The 16313-nt window shown below is 36.0% G+C and overlaps 1 protein-coding gene across 1 annotated transcript; it reads left to right on the forward strand.

Annotated features, from left to right (window-relative positions):
• Positions 1-805: 805 nt before the first annotated feature.
• LOC113702983 (potassium channel AKT1-like) lies at positions 806-9265 on the forward strand. Its single transcript, XM_027224183.2, has 12 exons — positions 806-1314; positions 2624-2989; positions 3950-4007; positions 4094-4408; positions 4639-4884; positions 5047-5145; positions 5584-5616; positions 5736-5921; positions 6560-6754; positions 6853-6928; positions 7450-8037; positions 8532-9265. The coding sequence occupies exons 1-12, from the start codon at positions 1088-1090 to the stop codon at positions 8807-8809; spliced, it is 2667 nt and encodes an 888-aa protein (XP_027079984.1). The 5' UTR covers positions 806-1087; the 3' UTR covers positions 8810-9265.
• Positions 9266-16313: the final 7048 nt, after the last annotated feature.

Here is a 16313-nt window from a genome sequence, read left to right on the forward strand (position 1 = left end):
GGCAAGATTTTAATAGAAAACAACTACCCTGAAAAAAGAATATTGATAAACAACAGCTATCGTAATAAAAGACTTTTTTCTTCCTTATACTCTCATTCGAACATGAAAAATTTCGCTATAAAATCCAACAAACCTTTCTCCCAAATAACAAAAGAAGTATCTGGAGAACAAAATGACGCATCCTATTTATTCATTTATTTTTCGCAAGCCAATGCAAGGATTTTTTATTTTTCTTTTTGTCCACACTTTTCCATTGTAAATTCACACCTCCAATGCATTATTATTTTTTACCATTGATACAAGAATTTATAAAAGTACAAGGTATTGATATTAATGGTACATATTATCAAAGAGTTTACGACGGGCGAGTGCGATTTATGATTTATTTTTCGTTTGCTTTTTTTTATGCTAAACTTGGATACCCATCATTTGAAAAAATTATTGATTACAAAAATGTGACATTTTTTATTTGGAGCATGATGTATATTAATCATTGGGGTCAGCTCAGTGGTCAGAGAAAGCTTTTACAGTTTTCCCTGCTATTGGTTGAGGGTTCGATAGCTGTGAGGTGGGAGGGTCAAAAAGAAATAATATGTTTTAAATATAAAAGTGGTTGAAAAATATGTTTATAATTTAATCCAAACAATTTTTTTCTCCAAACAATCCAAAATTTCTATGGGAAATAAAGGTTAATTGAAAAGTAAATAAAGAGAAGAACCAAGGTCATTCTTGTCTTTCCAAATGCTCTAAGAGTCCACATGAAATACCATAACTAACTCCATGATATGGAAAAGATGAGCACAAGCATGAGCCCAAGAATATCAAGGAAAAAAGAGAGATTTAGAGACAAATAAACAACTACAACCTCGGAGACAAACAAATCTAGACACAATTCAAACGTAAGACTATTTGTATCCATCAACAAAAATGGATTGAGAGGGATAAAAAGAGGGGAGGGGCATTTTCATGTGTGTCAGAACGCCAAGTAGAAAAAGCTGGAATAAGAAAGGAAGGAAAAATCAGGCAAAATGGGATTTTGAAGAGGGGGAAGAAGAAGGATTGTTCTTGAAGAAAGAAAGAAAGAAAGATGATGAAGGAAAAAGGACAGAAGAGGGTATCTTTTTTCAGTGGGAAGATGTGTAGAGAAGGAGGAGGAGCCTCGTTTGTAGAGAATGAGATTGAAAGAATTTCAAGGGATGATAGAAGTTCCCATCACAGCATTTCCAGCGGTATTCTTCCTTCTCTTGGTGCCCATAGCAACAAAAGGTCCAAGCTTCGTCGTTGCATCATCTCCCCTTTTGATCCCCGTTACAGGTACGTAATTCTTAATTCTTCCAATTTCAAATCTTTCTTCCCTTTTGCTTTTTTTCTTCTTTTGTTATTATTGTTGTTTTTCAATTTTACTTTTTTGGGACTAAAAGGAATGGTTAATGGTTCGGTATTGCCTGCATGTATTACATTTAGGTGTGTTAAAATTTTTTGTTTTTTGCTTGTTCTTGCATGTGCTGCTTTTACTATTTTATGTCGTAGAACCTGCATGAAAGTTGAAACTGCAAGTAGTAATCTGAAAGATTATATCTTAGCAGATTTAAAAGTACTCTCTGTATTAACAATTTCTATATTTTCAAATTTTCAACCTCGACAATTTTCTGATTCTGCTTCCTTTGCAGTAAAAGTGTCTTCTGTTTCCCAGAATTTGAGAGGTATACTGTATGAATGCTGGCTTGTTTTTGATCATCTGTTAGATTATGTACATAATATATTAATTTAATAAATATCTTGGATTTTTTTGGTTTTTAGTTTGCGTCTTTTTTTTTTTTTTTTTTTTTGGGGGGGGGGGGTGGTTGGTGTCTATGTAATAAGCCTGGTAACTGTTTGTGCACCCTCCAACTCTGTCAAGGTGGCCCCTTCATCTAAAGAAGAAAGTAGGAAAGACAATCTTACAGCGATCTTAGTTTGGGATGCAAGTTTAGGACAATCTGGTTATGAATGTCATTAGACTAAGGCTGTGATTGATGTTTTTACTCTCTATGTGATTGATATTTTTACTCTTTATGCAACAGAAAAAGTCCTTTAAAGCAAAGATACAAACTTTTGTTTGTTTTCAACTTAGCTGATTTGATCTGTTTATATCTTGATTTTGGTGGACCTTAATTGCATGTTGCTAATATGACCCTTACTTTTCTTGCGAGTCTTCTTGGCTTTATTATTACCAATTACCATTCTGTAGCAGCTTTTCTATTTTTTTACCCCTTCCATACATAAAAGTGGGAAATTTATCCTGTTCAGTCAGTAGCTAACATCTAATGTTAAGGGGTTTAACAAAAGTAATGCACTTTAATGGTACTTGGGAGAAGATTTGCCAAAAGTTAAGATTAACTTGTGAACTATCTTATCTGCAATATCCTTTGTCAAAAGCAAAACCTTCTATGATCTCTACATGATGATATGTTAAGTAGCATAAATGTTTAAAAACCTTTTTTAGGTTATATTCATTGTGCATATTAATATATGAACGTGTACTTTTGTATAAGGTTGATGATATTTGGAGAATATCTCATTATTTCTTCATATAATCCCCTTCCACGTGTTAATGTTACCTCTGCTGACCTTAAATTTGCAGAGTTTGGGATACATTTCTGGTATTCTTGGTCTTCTATACAGCATGGGTCTCTCCATTTGAGTTTGGATTCCTAGATGAACCCTCAATAGCTCTCTCAATTACAGACAATGTTGTTAATGGATTTTTTGCTATTGATATCATTTTAACATTTTTTGTGGCATACCTTGATAAGGCCACATATCTTCTTGTGGACAACCCAAACCAGATAGCATGGAGGTATGCAAGAACATGGTTGCTTTTTGATGTGATATCCACAATCCCTTCCGAATTAGCAAGGAAGGTTTTACCTAAACCTCTGAAACAATATGGCTACTTCAATATGCTTCGGCTCTGGCGTCTTCGTAGAGTCAGTAAAATGTTTGCAAGGTAATCTCTTTGATCCATTTCCATATACTTACTATATTTCTTATCTTGCTAAGATTTTTTTTTTTTTTTGAGAAATTTTTGTTTCTTCTCCATGGGTTTAAAGATTTAGGATGTTTTTCTTCTTCTTCTGTCTCACATCATGATTCTCCACTATTTGTATGTGAGAGAAAGATGATGTTGTTTTGTGAAATGTTGGATACAATAGGCTGATACTAAGATGAAGCAGGCACATGGAAACCAGTGACTTATATTTTTGTCAAACTCCAGGATGAAATTTGAGGATGCAGGTGTAGTGACTACCAAGTATCTTGTCTCCAGCAAGCTTGGGATTTTGACATCCAATTATCTTATGATCTACTGTTTCTTCATTAGAAGCTACCACAGATATTTTTCTTAATGCCTCTGTATTCTGTGTTGAACTTGCCGAATGAAAACTTTATCCTGCACATACATTGTCTAAGTACATTGAATCTTTGGGATAGTTGAGGATATCAGAGTAGGGGCTTTATGTCAGAGACAATCATCTTGTTGATAAGGTCTTTGGCTAGTTAACTACTCAATGGGTTCAACATGAGATAGCTGTTTTGTCATGAAAAGGTGCTTGTTGGAGAACATCTCAGCAATTGTCATGAGCCAACTTAATTGAAACTTAAAACTATTTGGGGTAAGCCATGGTGAGTTCTTGCTAAGGTAGAGTCACCATTTGGACTGTTATCCTTCTAATTGCTAGAAAGAGTTATCTTTTATAACATTATTATCTTCCCATATGGATTTGACAGGAGCAAATGTGTCAATGTAACTCTGGATGGAGATACAAATTGAACTTGAGAAATTTGCCTGCTACAAAACAAAGTTACATTTGACTTCATTTGAAGCTTGAGCTGCATTTTTACACTGTCCAGGACAATCCATTTTTCTCACTGTGTCACAATAGTCCACATACGCTTTTTGGTATTGCAGGTTGGAGAAGGATAGGAATTTTAGTTACTTTTGGGTTCGATGTGCAAAGCTTATCTGTGTAAGTACCATAAGAAACAAGTATTCGTTCCCATACTGCATACAAGACATATGATTTACTTTATGAATCTCTTGATTTGTTTGTAGGTGACTCTTTTTGCAGTTCACTGTGCTGGTTGCTTCTATTATCTTTTAGCTGCTCACTACCATGATCCCAAAAACACATGGATCGGTCTCATGGATAATTTTGATGAGCAGAGTTTGTGGGTTCACTATATAACTTCAATGTATTGGTCGATCACCACCCTAACAACTACTGGTTATGGTGATTTACATGCAGTTAACTCACGGGAGAAGCTATTTGACATTTTCTATATGCTATTCAACCTTGGTCTCACAGCATATCTTATTGGAAATATGACCAACTTGGTTGTTCATGGAACCGGTAGAACTAGGAAATTTGTAAGTAAATCCTCTATCGTTTCTGAAGCGGAAAAGTGAATTATCTCTATGTTGTTTTATACGTCCAAAATGCATTCAATATTTGCCAGTCATTCAATAGTAAATGGCACATAAGGATCCTCACAAAAGGAATGATGTAAACTACATATCATGGTTTTCTAGCTTTAACATTTAATGAAATATTTGGAAGCTCAATCACCCTTTCTTTTTATGTTTTCTATGGCTCACAGAGAGATACTATTCAAGCTGCATCAAGTTTTGCTCAAAGGAACCAGCTGCCTCCTCGCCTTCAGGATCAGATGCTTGCCCATCTGTGCTTGAGATACAGAACAGACTCTGAAGGCCTTCAGCAACAAGAAACTCTTGATGTACTTCCAAAAGCAATTCGTTCAAGTATCTCACATTATTTGTTTTATTCACTTGTTGATAAGGTCTACTTGTTTCACGGAGTATCAAATGACCTGCTTTTTCAACTGGTAATTGCTAGAACTTCCTTATTCTTCTCTTCTATGTTTAAGGTTGATGCCTTTTATCCCAGGCGCATGCCCAAAGAGGTGTGCTTCCAAATTTGTCTGTCAAGTGATGGGAAGGCTTAGATTTAGATGACTTACCATCCTTTTCGATGTTTGACTTGCTAGGTTTCTGAGATGAAAGCTGAGTATTTTGCACCCAGGGAAGATGTGATTTTGCAAAATGAAGCTCCAACAGACTTATACATTCTAGTGACTGGAGCAGTTGTAAGAAGCACTTTTCCTCCTGTCTGAGGCCAGCCCAATATGAAATCACATAAACATAGTGTAGAGAAATAGGAGAGCAACTAATTGCTGATTTTATTGGTACATCATTTCTGGTTCCGTTTTTCTAACTTTTTGAATTGAGCAGACTAAAAGGGTAACATTAATCAGTAGCTTCAAAGCAGAGTCCTATTGGTTTTTAGGAAATTAATTGTTTTAGTTTTATGAAGTTTGACAGCATCATGCTACTCAGATTGAGAAACAAGCATAGGCTGTTAAAAGAATGATGATCAACAATCTTCCTCCTATTTTTTATCCCTAAATAGCATAAAGAGTCCATGTTTTACTTTTAAATATAATCTTTGGTTTCTTTACAATTTTAAAGACTGATGTTCATTACTAATGGTGAATTATAGCTTGACATTGAGTTCTTGGTGACAGGAACTTATCGTGCTCAGAAACGGAATAGAACAGGTAACATGTGTGACATAATATTGCAATTAATGTCCCAGTCATATCTTATACGTCTATGCAAGAATAACTGCCCTATATTAGACAAGTATAGGACTGCTGTCTGTTATAAATGACCGCAGGTGGTTGGGGAGTTGAAAACAGGGGATGTTTGTGGTGAAATAGGTGTTCTTTGCTATAGGCCACAAGTTTTCACTGTTCGAACAAAACGTTTGAGCCAACTATTGAGGTTGAATCGCACTGATTTTTTGAACATTGTCCAAGCAAGTGTTGGAGATGGGACCATAATTATGAACAATCTTCTTCAGGTGAGACAGTATATACTTTTATTACCAATTCTCTATTCCTATAGTTAAAACGTGGAATGATCTCACTTTTGAGGGATCTAGTTTGCAGTTCAAATTTTCAGGTTTTATATAATAGTTTTGCTTGCAATAATTTTGCATCTGAGACAATTGGAGAATGTAGTTTTATCCATGTGTGAACTGATTGAAATGAGTTTTGTGTAAGCATCTGCATGGTATTGCTTAAGAGTTTCTAGCATGCACCCAGGGCCTTCTGTCTATTGCTTTAGAATATTTGTATATTTTCTTAGGAACTCAAATAAGTGAACATAAATTTCTCGCAAAAGGTAATGACTCTTTTATTGTTTCTGAGCTCTGCATCACATAAAATATGAAAAGAATTGATAAGGAAACAAGGAGCTTGTGGCGTTCTTCCATTTTTTTTGGCTGGAGTAGCCAGATGGTTAGGCAAGGCTACTTATCAACCATTCTTCATGTCCCATTGGTGGAATATGAGGAGTATGAGGGCTTCATACACTCTAATCTGATATTGCGAGAGGAGTATGAGGGCTTCATACACTCTAATCTGATATTGTGAGCATTTCTTTTATGCCTGCGAGGAAAACAGTCAATTTATTTCTTTTTATTCTTTTCTCGTGCAGCATTTGAAAGATCAAATGGACCCTTTTACAGATTCAATTTTGGCAGAAACAGAACACATGCTTGCAAAAGGGCGCATGGAAGTGCCTCTTAGTTTATGTTTTGCAGCAGCAAGAGGAGATGATTTACTCTTGCATCAATTGCTGAGACGTGGTACGGATCCAAATGAATTGGACAGCAGTGGACGTACAGCACTGGTTTGTAGTTTCTTTACTTTGTTCCATAGGTATGTCTACAACCTCAACATAATAAAAGTATGACTTTTTGGCTCAGATAATTTCATTTTCTGATACAGCATATTGGAGCATCAAAAGGTAGTCTTGAATGCGTGCTGCTACTTCTAGATTATGGAGCAGATCCGAATAGAAAAGGTCCTACTTCTAGACTTGAAATCTCCTGACCTGCAAATCATGGTGCAGTATAACAGGCACTTGTCAGATTCCGATTTTTACGTGTTAAGCTCATCATATTACTAGTTTTTATATTGTTCTTCAGTGGTAAGTTTTTCCTGTTCAACATCCTGTGGTGCTCATTTTGAAGTACTTCTAAGTTCTATCTTCTTTCTTCATTGATTAGCTGAGTGAACAAGAAGTGTTGGCATCATGTTCTTGGATCTTCTGAAACAAATTTATTTAATCCCATATGATGTTCTTAATTTAGAAATAAGAGAAAGGGGCTGCTAAAACCAAGCAGCTAATCCTAAGAGGTTGTTCCAAGTTGACAACCCAATTGTAGGGGTTGTCATTAACTCAGGGTTAGCTATTAAGTTCTGAACATCTAGACAGGTCCCGCAGACATCTGTACATCTTGTAACACCTTTTACCTATAATAGTACAGGTTTTGTGTTTGTAGTCCATACCTTCTAATGAAATCAACAATTGTATTGCTGCAGATTCTGATGGGAATGTTCCCTTGTGGGATGCGATATTGAATAAGCATGAAGCTGTTATTAAGTTGTTAATAGACAATGGTGCAAATATATCTTCTGGTGATGTGGGTGGTTTCACATGCTTCGCTGTTGAGCAAAACAACTTAGAGTTGCTTAAAGACATAATTAAGTACGGTGGAGATGTCACACTGCTTAACAGTTTAGGCACTACAGCGCTACATACAGCTATTTCTGAAGACAATGCTGAAATGGTTAAGTTCCTGATAGAGCAAGGAGCTGATGTTGACAAACCAGATGTGCATGGTTGGACGCCAAGAGCTTTAGCTGATTATCAGGCAAACGAAGGGATAAAACTTTTATTGCAGAATCAGAAAAAATCTACTAGACAACCTGTCGCATCTTCCCCTCAGATGCAAGCTGTATCTTACCTCAAAAAATACCAGAGTGAGCCTACCCTGCCTCCTTTAACCCCAGAAGTCGCAGTGAGTGTTACAGAGGCTGATACATCCAGAAACCGCTTGAAACGAAGGGCAAGTAATTTCCGCAATTCCTTGTTTGGGATCATGTCAGCTGCAAATAGACCTAATGAAGGTGAGCTTTTTAGGATATTATTTGCTTTTCCTTGCATATTTAGAATATATTGTTCAACTCTTTTTGTGGATGTTGGGTATGAGAAGTTATGGATTAGGGTAGCCAAACAAGAACATGTTTGATCATGTTCAGGTGAAAATCTGGTTATGAACTAAACATCCAGTATATTCAAATGCAAAAGGATTATGAGGGAAACTGTGGACCTATCATAACTATCCAAACAGATAAATTATTCATCAGTTATGATCAAAATTGTCTATTGGTTGAGAATTTTATTAGCTTCCTTGAGTTAAGAAGATGAACACGTGACAAATGACTATGTTGTTCTTGAGAAGAAATGCTTAGGAATCTTATCTTTACTACTGAAGAGGCAATTGTGATATTCTAGAAAATGTGATGCCTTTTTGCATGCTTGGAAGACAGAATATGCGAACATATTAATCTTATTTCTGCCACAAGTTGAGCATAATTATTTCTTTTAAATATTTATGCAGGAGGAAAGAGTATTGCTGCATCTCCAATTAATGTAAATACACTTAATCATGCTAGAGTGACTATTAGTTGCCGGGAAAGGGGCTGTGATATTTGCAGGCTTGTTCTCTTGCCAGAATCAATCCAAGAGCTACTTGATATTGGTGCAAAGAAATTTGGGTTCTGTCCAACCAGGGTTTTTACTAAAGATGGGGCTCTAGTTGAAGATATCGCTGTAGTGAGAGATGGTGATCATCTTATTCTGGCTGGTGATGAAATTGACAGGTCAAGAAGCTCATGAAAATGGAGTTAAAAGAGCCGAAACACATTGTTATCCTACCCACAAGCCACATATTTCATGGATTAGTTCAAAATCCCACGTAACACAATTTTGTTAGATGAATATAGAGCTTCGGTTCTTTTGCATGGCATCCCCTCCTTGGCCACCACCTAGTCAGGCAGGATATTTGATATGGCGCAAGCGAGGCATTTGTGCCTGCTGATGATGGCCAAGAGCTATGGTTTAATCATTTGTATGCTTGGCCTTCGGAGAATGCAGAGTTAAGAGATAGTTGCAGGCTGGTAGTTGAGTTATTTATCTGATCTTCAGGGTGGAAGAGATGCTTAACAGTTCGATAAAAGAAAGAAGGCATTACAATTATAATTTTCTCTATATATTTGTCTTCATAAACTTTTCTTGTACCAGCCATGATGTTGAATGCCTTATGTTTTATACAGAAGCTGCAGTCTATATGAAGTCCTATTGTTGGAACAAAATGAAAGCAATATGCATATTATTACAGAATACTCGTGTTGTGAAACGACAGCATAGATTAGACACAAAAGGCAATTATATAACATGACAGATTTTCAGTCTTCTTTTTTCTTCTGATTTTGCCTTTTCATGTTCTAGAAAGACATCTCAATAGAATTTGGAAGTGATTGATGAAAGGGGGGCCAGTATTTTGATAAACCATGATATTTTTATATTCCAATCTTATGCACTTCATCATCTCCAATTTGCATTGCAAACCTAAGTTCATGCAACAGAAGCCAGAATATTTATATGGATTCACCAACACGATTCAAATGCCATTTACTAGTTCATATGCTAAGATAATAGCAGCCACCTATTTCTTGTTATTCCAAATCCAAGGTGCCTGTATATTACAAATCCCAACGATACGGATTATCCTTCCATAGTGCAAGTATGATTTCACGGACTATGTTTTACATAAATTCTACTAAACAATACACAGCAGGCCTATATGGACAGTATCTCAAACAAAAGGACGAACGCTCATGTAAACTTCATTTGTGAAACTCACAAGTTATGTGAGATAGTCCATGTTAATCATGGCCAAAGAAGCATGCACAACGAATTAAGCAAAATTTTTCATGGAAATATTGTTAGCGGGTGTGTAGGCATCCGTTTGGACCGGTAGTGATTCAGTTCCTTCCAGGTTGTTCTTGGGCCTTTTTAGGTCCATCCTCCTCTTAGTATAGAGTAGTATAGGTCTATTGTGTCAGGTAAAAAAAAAAAAAAGATATCTCATTGATAGGTCATAATTTGTTGCTAAATTTTTAATTATTCTTCTCTTGATTTTAGCCAAATATTGTTTTAATTGTCGGATTCTACTTATATTTGGTTAATGGTGCTAATTGTAGGAAAATGAGCAAAACGTGATTAAAAGTGTCAATTTTTCAGTTAATTTGACGGTGGTACGTTCGGGACCTACACTCAATGCCGGAAAGTAGGGATTGAAATTTGGCAGTCTCCCAATCCGAGTCAACTTCCTAATTTGTTATCTGTCAAGACTTTCCTTATTCCGTGGGGTCATTCTCAAGAGAAAGGAAAGCTTGAGAAAATTGAGTTGTAATAGGAATCTTTTGTCTTTTAGGAAGTTGATTGGTATTAGGATACCAATCAATTAGAAGCCAAAAAGGTGAAAATTCGGAGACATCAGCTTCTCAAGCTTTGGCTAGAGACGAAAAAGTAGCAGACAATTCTTGTCTTTTCTTTCCTTTGCACGGATTTGAGAGAAACAATTGGGAAGCTTCAAACAGATTTTTAGATGGCTTGTTCTCCATTAATGGAGAACTAACTTCATACTTCTAGTCGAAGGCCAACTCGAAGGCGCGGTTCCAAATATCTGTGAGATCGAATTATTTTTATTTATTTCTTTTATTTATTAGTATTTGTACGTCTTCTGGTTTAACTTCTTATGATTGTTTTGTTATTTGAATGTCAAGGTCTCGATATTCGAATTAACCTAATAATCTACCGTCAGATTAATTGATTGAATCCATAATTGTTTAATCGATTAACACCAGTGGTGACTGACGTGATTGGTTTCATGTTAGGAAAATGTATGATCTAACTTAAACAAACCCTCGTAGCGTGTTTGTTGGTTAGGGTTGGATTTTTCTAATTCTTAATGCAATCGAGAAATTAAATCCTACGGTCGTACTTAGGATTATTTCTTAGTTAGATAAATAGTTAACGGTCGTACCTTGAATATCGAAAAATAAGAAAAAATTGGTTGTTTATCGCGTGTATGACAACTATAACCAATCTAATAATGAGTAATTGAATTATCTTTGCATCAATGATCAGTTGAATGAACCGTGTCTGAAAAGTTGCACCTTTGGCTAGAGTCGTATTGGTTATTGATTAATTTCTGTTTATTTCTATAAGTTGTTTCATTAGTTGGTTAATTAGTTATTTTATATTTTCCAAAAACCCCCCATGCTCTGAACTCTAGAAGAAACGAATTATCTCCAATCCCTGTGGATTCGACCCTGCTTGCCACTGTCTACTAGTTAGTAATTTTGTCAGTTAGTCAATTCTGGTATATCGGATTAAGCAAACTCTTTGGAACCAGGGTGAATCAAGTAATCCATTGCACATCCAGAGTCCCTGCTCCAGTACTTGAAATTAATTGTTGATTGCTTTTGGTGGTAGTTAGATTTTTATTATTGCACAAACTCGACACTTGTCACTCTTTCTTTACCTTCCACAGTAATTTTGTCCTAAAAGTTTGCATTTCAATGTCTGTTTGATGCAATGTTCGTCAAACGGAACTATTAAGTATATTGAATGAGCTTTCAGTTTATAGGGGCCTGTTTGGAACCTCAAGTTTTTAGCAAATTTGTACAATACTAGTTTTTTAACAACTTTTGCTACAGAAACCCCAAAAAACTTATCAAAATTTTTCACTTACACACTTCAAAATAATACACAAAAAACTTTCCCTTCAATTTTTCTTCTTTTTCCTCCCCCACCTAACCCACCACGTCCTCCGTCGCCGACTACCACCTCCACCACCGCTTCCGGCGCCGGTCACTATTCCGGCCACCAGTGCCGGCCGTCCTTTTTTTTTTTTTTCTTCTCTCTCTCACCTCTCCCTTTGACCGATTTGTTGGTTTCCAAAACCTCTTTTTTCTTTTCTTTCTTTTCCTTTCTCCCTTCCCCCTCCCCTCTGCCTCCCCCGCCACCTTCCCCCTTCAGCTAGCTACGATCTGGTCACGCGACCAAATCGTAAAGGGGGAGAGGGAGGGGGCTGCAATCTAGTCGCGCGACCAGATCGTTGCTAGGGGAGGGGAAGAGTGGAAGGGGAGGGGAGGAGAGGGGGAGAGACAAAACAAAAAAAAAAAATTCAACCCTACAACAACTTTGGCGTCAGAGGGCGAGGGGGAGGGGAGAGTAGAGAGAGAGAGGGAGAAAAAGGGAAAAGAAAGAAAAAAAATTTCCTTTGGCTTCTGGGCGACCAAGGTTGCCGGTTGGGGGAGGAGGAGGGTGGCGAGAAAGGGGGAGGAGAGTGGGGAGAAAAAATGAAACAAAAAATCCATGGCTGCAGCCTACAAGTTCTCTGGCGTCGGAGGCAGCCAGGGAGGGGGAGAAGAGGGGGAGAAAAAAGGAGGGGCAGAGGGGCAGAGGGGCAGAGAGGGAGAGGGAGGAGAGGGTAGAGGTGCCGAGGGAGAGGGAAGGGAGAGGTGCCGGGGGAGAGAAAAAGAGGATCAGAGGGGCAGAGAGGGAGAGGGAGGAAGGGGCAGAGGTGCCGGGGGAGGGGGAAGGGAGAAGAAGAAGAGAAAAAAGAAAAGAAAAAAGAAAGAAAAAAAAAAGCAAGAAAAAAAATTTTCAACCTAAAAAAGTTTTTCAACCTAAAAATTTTTCTTACAACTTCTACAGTAATATACAGTAAAGTTTTAGACAAACACCCAAAAAACTCACCTTCCAAACGGGGGCATAGTTCAACTGATTCAATTCGGTTCAAATGTTGTTTTTATTATTTTATTTATTACATAAATTGGATGGCTTTAAAATTAAAAAAAAAAGTATGAACAAGTTCAAAGCCCAATCTTTTTACTAGTTTTGACAGGTTCTTGATCGGATTTGACTGGTTCAATTGATTCTTTAAATTTAGTACAGAACTGAACTTGTGTCATGACCAGTTCGCTGTTCAACCAGTCGAACTGACCAATCCAGTCTAGTTTTCGAACTAGTTTGATGAGCAATGGGAATAGCAATGGCTGGTAAATTGGTAATGCAACCATTTTGTAACTATCTCGAATTACCTACTGCGAAGGGTCATATCATGAAGTAATTCACACAACAAAAAACGTAACTCAGAATTGAGTTTGGCCTCACAATCAATCCCACACCTTAATTGAATCCGATTTGTTGCCTCATGGGGCGTATAAGATGAGTAATTGCTATCCAAAAAAAAAAAAAAGCAATCAATTGAACATTTTTCAAATTCTCTTGAAAACGTGATTTGCACAAAATGTTGTATCATCTAAGTTATGCCCACAGTAGGTATGGTATTTGGCACATGATGACTTACCATTTGAATGCAATTATGGTGCATGATGAAAATTAATAAAGTGCTTTATATGTATGTACTCACGCAAAACTCTTAACATTGAGGTTACCATTTAAATTTAGAAATTAGTGCCTGTAGTTATATGTCTCGTCTTCTTTATCATCTATCTTCCTATATGTGCATTATATATTATCTACCTATTATAGAAAGAGTAAATCTGATATACACTGACTGACAGTTTATACACTATCACTGTTAGATTCATTACATATGTGCAAATGTTGAATTTCAAATTACTACTTATAATAAAGTTTCAACAAAATTACTAGAAAAGTGCATGTGCTTGCACGTGTTGATTGACATACTGACATAAACTAGATTAGAAGAAATTGTCTCGATAGATGTAATGTTTGTATATGTCATTATTTGAAATATTATTTGTGTTTTGCATCATAAACACGTTTTTTAATCATCTTTCTAATTACATTCTTTATTCACGTACATCACATTATAAAAAGTGGTATAATAATTATTTTAAATAATATTTCAAAGTTAATATTGATATAATTAATTGAAAGTACCACATAGAAATGTATCCATCTTAAAATATATAAGTATTAATTCAAGTCTCAAGTGCTAAATAGACAAGGTCCAATAACTACTAGTGAGACATTATTTGAACACAAACACTTTAAGCTACTAGAGATAGATACCATGACTACTTTCTTTCAAGCATTATTCCTCTCCATGTCCTACAAAACAATATTTGTTAGAAAAAAATTCGTAGACATGTATTATTTTAGAAATAAAACAGGGATGAATAGAAGAAGAAAGTCAAGTTCTCAATTTCAAAATCTCAAGAAATTGCACATCTAACTACTCCATGTATATGGAGCCAGGAATTTACTACCATGAACTAAGACAGGATGCATCCAAGAACACTCTTTTACAAATTCATCTAGATTGCACTGGCCATGGTTTTATTAATCAATCAAAGACAAAACGTACTTTTTTTTTTCCTGAAAGACTTGAAATGATGTATACTTAGTAGTCGTATTTTGGTCCGCTTACTATTGAATATGTAACAATTTCATCCAATTCAAACAAGCACAAAAATCACAATTATCCCAGAAAAGTAAAAAGAAAAAAGAAAATATAAAGCGATCTAAGATGTAGCAATTCAGCATTTCTTAAAATAAAAAAAGTAAAAAAAAAAGGCAAGGTCAAATCCACAATTATCAAATTTGTCCATGCCACTACAAAACAACATATGTCCGTGAAATTTCAAGGGTGACAAGAAAAAACAACTAATAATTTCAAAGATCGAAACGTTGACCAGCAAAAAGTAAACCGGGGGAAAGAGGAGGGGCACAATGACAAATATTTCAAGAAATGCAAGATTTAGTGAAGTAATTCCTTTTTTTTTTTCTTGGTAAGCGGAAGATTTTGAATCCAGAACCTCTTAGTTACAATTCCTTCCTCCTTATCACCCAATCCCACCCAACCTTCCCCTCCCCCGAATTTAGTGAAGCAGCTATGAAGCTAAGGCTCTTTCTTGAATTTGCAGGGGCATGTATACATCCTATCAAAAAGGGGACCAAAGTAAGACTAGCCATATAAGGACCATGCACACTTCTTTACTTTCCATTAACTTCTGTGAAAGCTAGTTTTGTCCAGTGATGATGATCCCATTAATTTAAGGGCAGATTGCTGGTCAAGTTGGTGTATACTATCAATTAGTCCCTTTTTAGAGGGAAATGAATTAGTTCTTTTTTAACACACTTTATCACCAAATTTAAAGGAGAAATCTAAAAGATAAAGGGCTACAAGTATATAGACACTCCTATGTTAAAATTTGTGAAAGTTCTTCTTAAGAGGTCTAAATTGACTCCTTTTCAATGATAAGCTACAGAATTAGCATCTAAGGGGACCAAAATAAGACTAGCCATTACCAATTTTTATCAAATTAACCTTCTTGTGAAAAACCATTTCATATCCAAGAATTTCCCAACCAAGAAAATGCAAAGAAGAGTCTTAATACAATGAATTCATCTAACCTTATCCATTCAAGATTCATGATGCTCACTAGAATTAGGATCCTCATGTATTGTGTCAAGATGGTCTACGGTAGATGCATCCGATACCTACAAAATATTCAATATCAGCAAAAGTTAAGCCTTGTGTAAACAGCTATACAAAAGTTATTCATCACATATATCTGATGGCCTTATATTGTACATGCTACTGCAATAAAGTACTCTTTTGCAGGTATGCAGGTAAGCTTAATCAATGGTTTTTTCCATTTCTTCTTCAAGATTTGTTGGATTTTTTTTTTTTCGGTTCTTTTTGTGTGATGTAACATGTGCCCATAAAGTGAGTTTTTCTGCATATACTCCAGCCATCTTTTGTTATAAGCAAAGAGAATCCAAAAGCCAAATCATTCACCAATTTAGAGATACAAATTATTAAACGCATCACGAAAGAATGTATATTTACACAAAAATGTACGTCACTGTCTTAAAATTTAGACCCAAATCTTGGAATAAACCAAGTAAGCTAAGAATCTCCCTCCGCAAGTAGTTCAATTCAGTCAAAAATCTTCAAATTTATTTCAAACCCAAAGTCAAAATGATTAAATAAACCTTAATAGTAACTATGGTCCCATATGGGCACCTTTAGTAGGTGAACACCAATGACAAGTGATTTGTTTTGGTGAAAGTTGTGTAGTGTGCTTTTAAGTGTTACAGTATGGTCCGGTTGTGAGTGCTTTTAAGTGATTTGTTTTTTGCCTATTTTCTTGTTTGCACACATTATTTTGATTGCGCACTCTAAGAATAAATACTGGTAGGTTTTAAGATGATGCAGTTGAAAGAACACACAATTGATCAGCAGAAATGCCCACAATAAAGCTATACGTGAAACTTTTTCGCTTTATACTGATGAAAAGATTGAAATGGCTGACTTATAATTTTGGTTGCA

The sequence above is a fragment of the Coffea arabica genome, chromosome 8e (genome assembly GCF_036785885.1).
Source record: "Coffea arabica cultivar ET-39 chromosome 8e, Coffea Arabica ET-39 HiFi, whole genome shotgun sequence".
NCBI classification, from domain to species: domain Eukaryota; kingdom Viridiplantae; phylum Streptophyta; class Magnoliopsida; order Gentianales; family Rubiaceae; genus Coffea; species Coffea arabica.